This window comes from Benincasa hispida, chromosome 11 (assembly GCF_027475165.1).
Source record: "Benincasa hispida cultivar pf3 chromosome 11, pf3_genome.v1.1, whole genome shotgun sequence".
In the NCBI taxonomy this organism is placed as follows: Eukaryota; Viridiplantae; Streptophyta; class Magnoliopsida; order Cucurbitales; family Cucurbitaceae; genus Benincasa; species Benincasa hispida.
The window spans coordinates 50,090,348-50,098,076 of NC_143488.1; the positions used below are offsets into that span (position 1 = coordinate 50,090,348).

The window sequence follows — 7,729 nt, forward strand, 5'->3', positions numbered from 1 at the left end:
GAGTTATTATTACCCATGTAAACTAAGCCTCCATCCAACTCTCTATAAGTGCTGAACCAGTCTTTGTGGGGTGTCATGTGAAAAGAACACCCTGAGTCTAGAACCAAATCTAGGTTCTTATTAGATTCTTCATCTGCCTTCAAATTTGATGTAGCTAGGGCATCTGAATAGAAGTAAGAATCCTCACAAACTGAGGCTTCACCTGACTGATTTTGTTGGACTTTCTGTTGAGGTTGTGGTTGCTTGTTCTTCTGCTCATTTTTCCACTTCAATGTTCTGCAATCCTTGGTTAGATGTCCTAGCTTTTTGCAATATTTACATCTAACCTTGGTTTTTTCTTTGCCCTCTTTTGTTGAGTTTTGCTTCCTCTTTTCCTTATTATTCTATTTAGACTTTCCCTTGAAAAATAAACCTTCAGCACTGGGCTTATCTTCCTTGATGGTTAGGAGCTCCATCTCTCTGATTTTAAGGGTTGAAATGATAATATCAATAGTTAGAGAGTCTCTACCATATTTTAGGGCAGTCTTAACATCCTTATAGGAATTCAAAAGTGAGTTTAGAAGCACAAAGGCTTCATTATCTACCCCAATCTCTTCTTTTTGTGTCTTGAATTTGGTAGTAATACTTTTGAAGTCATCTAAGTTTTCTATCAAGGATTTCGAAGAACTCATTTTGAAGGTGAAAAACCTCTCCCTTAGGAAAAGCTTGTTGGGCAGATTCTTTGTCTCATAAAGCTCATTTAGCTTACTCCACATCTTAAATGTTATTTCTTGGTCGATCACTTGTCTTAGAACACTGTCTGACAAATTAAGAACAAGTGTGCTATGAGCAATTAACTCCATGTTCTCTTTTTCTTCTTCTGTTGCAGTAGTAGGCAGTTTGGTTGGATCTTTAAGGGCCTTATAAGCCCCCTGTTGCCCCAAAATGGCTTTGATCTTCGCTTTCCACGAGCCAAAGTCTCCTTTCCCATCAAACTTTTCAATATCATATCTTACTATTGCCATTTTTCTGTCTGAAAGCTCCAAGATTTTGTTTCTTTAGAATCTTGACTAATCTTGAAGTTTTCTTGCAGGCTCTAATACCACTTGTTGGGCTTGATGAGCTTGATGGGCTAAAAGAATAAATTTTGTTTGAAACAAATGTTATTTGGGCTTTGTTAAAAGCCTGGCCCGAAATAAAACCAAAACCACTGATGGAATTTGATCTTGAATAAAACTGTGTGCTACAAGCACAATCCTCGTGAAGATAGATCTTCACCCTACACTTTGATGGACAAGATTCACTTCAAGCACTCAGGTAATTTCAGAAACTTTAATGACTAGCCCTATTCTTTTCTTTCTTGCATAAGAAAAATGAGAGAGAAGAGAGGGAAAACCAGAGGGAGATGCTGTAGGAATTCCTTTAGACGATGAAGGTGAGATGCGTCTAGACGATGAAGGTATAGCCGAGATTCGTCTAGACATTGAGGGTGAGAATCGTCTAGATGATGAAGGTACTGCCGAGATTTGTCTAAATGATGAAGGTGCTGCCGAGTTTTTGTCTAAGGGTGTTGAGGTGAATGATAAAAAGATTAAGAAGATAAAGGAAGAATAAGAACACAAAGAATTTTACGTGGTTCAACCAAAAAGAGCCTACGTCCACAGAGAAGCTGATGATTTCTTGATTGGGGAGCTATAACAAGAAGTTACAAGATGAGTAATTTTGCTATCTTAATCTCTCAATTTTTTTCACTATCTCTTGTAAAAGAATTTACAGATGTATATAAAGACAGCTTGTATAACTAATTTTTAACAACCTTGAAGTTGTTTTTCATAACTTGTAATAACACCAGATTTCAAAAGTTTTGTGTCGCTGATGATTTCTCCTAACATATCTTCAGGAAGGCAGGAGTACAACCAACTCATTATGGTGAATTCTCTATGCTACGCTAGTTTACTTGGTATCTTTAATATAACAACAAGATGTTGGAAAGAAGCTTATTAGAGCCCAACATTATAACAAAGATGGAAATGTCAATAACAGGCAAGAGTACTCATTTGTCATTATAGTTTGGTAAAATTTCTATGTATTTGTTTGTGTTTTAGTAAGATTAACACATTTCAAACTGGTTTGGCTTCGAGGTAAGCTTTCATTTATTACCCACACATCGAGTGGTTTTAAATTAGTGCACCCATATTGTTTAAGGTCTAGATCTAAAAGTTCGACACTTTCGAACACCACCCTACATTATTAAGAGCCTCTTTAATAAGATTCGGTAAGGATGGTTGCTTTAATTCTTATTTTGATTTGGTTTTAAGTGTTTAAATTATATTCTCAACTGTAAGCTTTGTGCAAGATTTTTTTAGGTTTGATTAATTTTTTAAAACATTCTCTATTTTATACTTAAACAATCATATCTTTTTTTGCAAGGTTTCTTAAACAATAACTATATGACCCTCCAAATAGGCAACTAGTTTTCGATCTTCAGACTTCAAAGCTCTATGTACATATTAAGTAATGTACTTTTGTTGATAGGCTACTCATTAAACATTGTCACTTTCTTTGTTGTGTTGTTAGAGTGAATTAGTTAATTTTGGTGTTTGTTGAAAGTTGAGTTGTGTATACAAAGGGAATAGTTAAGATTTTATTTTGCACATGTACATGTGATTGTTGTAATTTGGGGGTATTCATATGAAAAGTGATAGTTGAATATATGGAACTTTTAGTGAATTTATTGAGTTGATAGATCTTAAAATGTGTAATTTTTATGTAGTCGATGAAATTATATTGCTGGAATACAAGACAGGAAATGAGAATATCAATTGCGGTATTTAATTTGAAAAAAAAATATATGACAATGGAATTATGTCAAGAACTAAATAACTTGTCAGCTATTAAGTGTCAAGATAACAATACAATTGACAAAGAAAAATGTCAAGATATGGTATGTAATCAATGTCAAGAATAAATAAACTTGTCATATCACCAGTGTTAAGTGTATTATCTTTCTTGACACATAAATTATATCAAGAAACATTTGTCTTGACGTTGTTATGAGATCAAGTTATCACATTATACTTGACAATCGATTACATGACGCTTTTTAAAGCATTAGGCGTATTCTTACTTGACATTACAAAACTGTCAAGTAAACCAACTTCTAGAGTAATGTATTCTCTAGACAAAAGACTGCTCGAACAAACAATAAGCCCTTGACAAGCGTAACGACGATGAGCACAACAAAAAGCCTAAGGAAAAAATGAATATAGCCCAACACAACTGCATTAATAACAATCTATAAGTGATAGACTTCTACGACCGATAACAAAATCTATCAATGATAGAATTGATAGTCTTCTATCACCAATAACAAAATCTTTCAATGACAGAAATCTATTATTAATAGATTTATATCAATGATAGAGTCTATCACTAATACTCTATCATGGGTATATAGAGACTATTACTTTTTTTTTTTTTTTTTTGGTATATCAATTTAAGTGTGAATAAAATAATGAAAAGAAATTGATAAAGAGATAGAAAATGATCAAGAAAATATGACCAACATATAAGCATATCAATAACATTCATATCAATTATAGACTTAGTGATTATGCTTCTATCGCTGATTGGTGATAGAGGCATATTCTCTAAAAACATTTCAGACTACTAGTGATATGCTTTTATTATCACTTACATAAGTCTGTATACTTCTATATATAGTGAATAGAAGTTAAAAGGATCCACGAACAATGAAAAGAAAGATCCAAAATCCAAATCGAAACGTGAAGAAGAATAAAAAATTGAAAAGATCAAGGATATAATCACTATGACAAATTTCAAGGAGACAAATCAAAACAAAAAAAAATCAATGAAAGAGACGTGCATAATCTCATGTGAGGTTATCATAGAAAATTGCAAAACTGGTTTTAAAATAGACAGTTTTAGGAAAAGCATGAAAATATAAAAGAATTTGTTAGGTTTATCATTTATCATAATAGAAGTCTATCATTGATATGAACTTCAATCATTCTAATAAATGCTTTTGTGGTAGGCTTTGTAGACGTCTTACATGAGTTACATTTAGTTTTTACCATATTGACAAATGGTTTCAAGTTTTGCTATTTTTGCTATTAATTTGGTAGATTTTGCTTATATATGCAAGAAACCTTAAATATAAAAAGTTCACTACCAATTTCAACTCATTAAGGTTTTTATCCTTTATCAAAAGACCAAAGATTCGAAGTCCAAAACATATATTTAAATTAAATAATAAATATTAAATAAATATAAAGGTTTACATGTAAATAACTTTCACCGACCATGTGTACCTAAAGCTCACGTCAATTTGCATACTTTTCAAATAAAGGCAATAGAAAAAGATGTCTCTCTGCAATTGCATGCCCACTTCTTCGTGCATGAATGAACAGGTTGTACAATATTTTATTTACAATATAAACAAAATATTGTTGTTGATCAACTCATAAGTAAAGATTCCTATTAATTTTTGCATGGCATCAATTTCTATTGTATTTAATAAATAAGTCCATTTCTTAACCATTCTTAAAAACTAACCATAGAAAAAGAAAAAAAAAAATGTAAGCGAGTGTGTAGAAAAGTAATGCCCTTCCATATATATTTTTGTTGGGAAAAATTAAAGTTTACTAAATTAAAACTACAATTCATTTGATTTATGGGTCATTTACTTTACGTATTTACGAAGCTCCCTTTCTTTTTATGATTTTGCAACAAAGGTCACTTACCACCCACTTTCACTTTCGGCTCCCTGAATCACTCATGTGCTACGAAGAAAAGCACCTCCTTTTTTGTTTTTCCCCATTAACTTACTTCTTTTTCTTTTTAATTTCTATATATATACATTCCATATTGATGCAATTCTCTCCATGTCATTCATTCTTCTCTAAAATAATGAAGAACAAAGCCTCTAGTTTGTTGAAGAAAATCACTTCCGTTTTAAGTGCAATAGCAAAAGCCAAGTCCATGGCCATCAACACCAAATTCAGCGCCACCAAAGCTCGTCTTCTCATGCTGTCCATGGTCAAGTCCAAGAAAATTCTCCTGGACTCCCTCTCTCACAAGATTCACACCATTCTTGGGCAGAACGACAACGACCATGACGACGACAATGATGACCATAGCAAGGCCATCGTTCTCTACGATGCTGCCACTGCACATGCTAGCCAGTATCAGCCGAGTGGGAGCGTGCCGATGGCAGCCGAGGTTGAGAAAGAGGATGATAAGTATCCAGACCTAACACATTCGTTATTCGATGAAGAGGACGATTACGATATTGATGACGCTAAGCTGCAGGCTGCAGGCGGCTCGATTATCGATATGATGAGGAACTCCAAGGAAGAAGGAGAGGAGTTCAAGCTTGAGGAAGAGATTGATCAAGCGGCAGACTTATTTATAAAGAGGTTCCGGAAGCAGATACGCATGCAAAAGCTTGAATCTTTCAAGAGGCTTCAAGAGATGCTGGCTAGAGGGACTTGATATATCATTTCATTATATTAATTCATATTTATATTTTGAAGTTATCTCATAATTATAGCTATTTCTTTCTTGTTTTTGTGTTGGGAAAATGAAAGCTAGCGATAAAAAATTATATTGCATAAACAATAATCAAAATCTCAATGTTTGTTTGTTGAATAAAGAGAAGAAAATGAGAAATAAGAGAGTGATCAAATTCAATAGATGAATAAAACTTCTAAGGGAATTAAAAAGAATTGGTGATATAAACTTTATATGGAAGTTCACCTTTACATAGGCATAAAATTAATACCAATATGACTAACCATTTAAAACAAGATTAAAAATACAATTTCATAAAACTCAATGAAAAAACTGCTTTAAAATATAAAAGAAGAAAAAAACTGAAATGTTAGATCTAACATATATTAAGACATTACACTGAAAATTAAATCTAATAGTAAAGGTAAGACCGATGCTTTAAAATTTAAATTGAATACTTAAACTTCAAAAAAATGGTTTTTTTTCGAATATAGTAAAATAAATCTAAATACTTATCAATATAGTAAAATGTTGATCTATCCGTAAAAAATATTAATAGACTATTATCATCTATCACTGTACATATAAACATGAATTCTGTGTGGTATTTGTTTTTGTGAAGATCGGCAAGTTGTTATTTAGAACTAAAAAAAATTAAGGTAAGCTTAAGTTCGCCTAATTTCTTTGGTTGTCCTCTTTTGTTCTACCATTATGTACAGGATTTGGAGGCAATAGCAATACCGGACTTTTAATCACAGAGGAATTTTTGTAGGCTCTTAAAGTCCAGGTCACTGGGCAATTTATGAAGCCATATTCTTCTATGATTTGCAGCTAATGCAGTCAAAATATAGATTTAGCTTCAGCCAAAAAAACGAGAGAGAGAATCTTAGTGCCAAGTTAAAAAAAAAAAAAATCATAACTAGGTATACTTTTAAAATGTAAGATAACACAACCATTCCAAACAATATCAGAATATTCAATCAATTTTCAAATCACTTGTAAATTAACAACTTGAACCAAATTCTAAAATCAAGAGCACCTTTCAAGTATACAAGGACTCTTTCAACACTGCCAAAATAAACTTCACTAGGTGAATTCATATATTCTTTAGATAAAATTTGTAACATTAAGTTCAGTCGGGATGTAATCAAATAGCATATAAAAGACTGTTAGAAAAAAACGTGGAGGACAAATATGAAAAATGAGAGATATATTTTCCATTCAACTAAGCATGCCTTTATATAGGCTTACAAACAACCACAAGAATGTCAATGGTTACAAAAATCTCATAACTCACATAACTCCTATAACTTAAAAATGTCATCAAATGCTCATAACTCACATAACTCCTATAACTTAAAAATCACTATTGGTTACAAAAAACTAAAAGTTACAAAATCCAAAAGTCACACTAAATGCCACAAATAAAGTTTAATAATGACAAACGTTTCAACACCCCCCTTAAATTTGATTTGTTACACCAAGTAAACTCATCATTTTGATAAAAGTCTCCAACTTGAGGGGCTTTGTGAAAATGTCCGCCGCTTGGTCTTGTGACTTGATATATTTGAGTTCCACTTCTTTCTTCGTAATGCAATCCCGAATGTAGTGAATTCGGGTATCAATGTGCTTGCCCCCCATGAAATACTGGATTTTTGGCTAAGGCAATTGCCGATTTGTTATCCACAAAAATCTCCATTGGACCTTCCATTTCAAACTTCAACTCCTTCACTAAGTTTCTTAGCCAAATTGCATGACATACACATGAAGTTGTTACGACGTACTCTGCCTCGCATGTTGATAATGTGACTATGGGTTGCTTTTTTGATATCCATGTGAACGCCGTTTCACCAATAAAAAACACAAACCTCGTAGTGCTCTTTCGATCATCCAAATCACTAGTCCAATCACTATCACAATAACCAACAATATCAAAATTGCTAGAAGAGACATAGGAAAGACCACACCCAATTGTACCTTTGATGTAGCGAAGTATCCTTTTTTCCATTTTGCAATGTGTTGCTATCGGTTCCTCCATAAATTGACTAATAATTCCAACCAAATAAAGAATATTCGATCTTGTACATGTCAAGTATCTCAAACTTCCAACCAAGCTTTGGAAATATGTAGAATTTACCTTCTCTCCTCCATCTTGCTTGGTGATTTTGACTCCACATTCCATCGGTGTTCCAACTGGATTAGCATCATTCATATTGAA

General features: G+C 32.8%; 1 protein-coding gene across 1 annotated transcript; it reads left to right on the top strand.

Moving 5' to 3' along the window:
* The first annotated feature begins 4,876 nt into the window (after positions 1-4,876).
* LOC120091800 (transcription elongation factor) lies at positions 4,877-5,610 on the top strand. Its single transcript, XM_039049928.2, has one exon. It carries the CDS (start codon positions 4,909-4,911, stop codon positions 5,491-5,493), a length of 585 nt encoding a protein of 194 aa, XP_038905856.1. The 5' UTR covers positions 4,877-4,908; the 3' UTR covers positions 5,494-5,610.
* Positions 5,611-7,729: the final 2,119 nt, after the last annotated feature.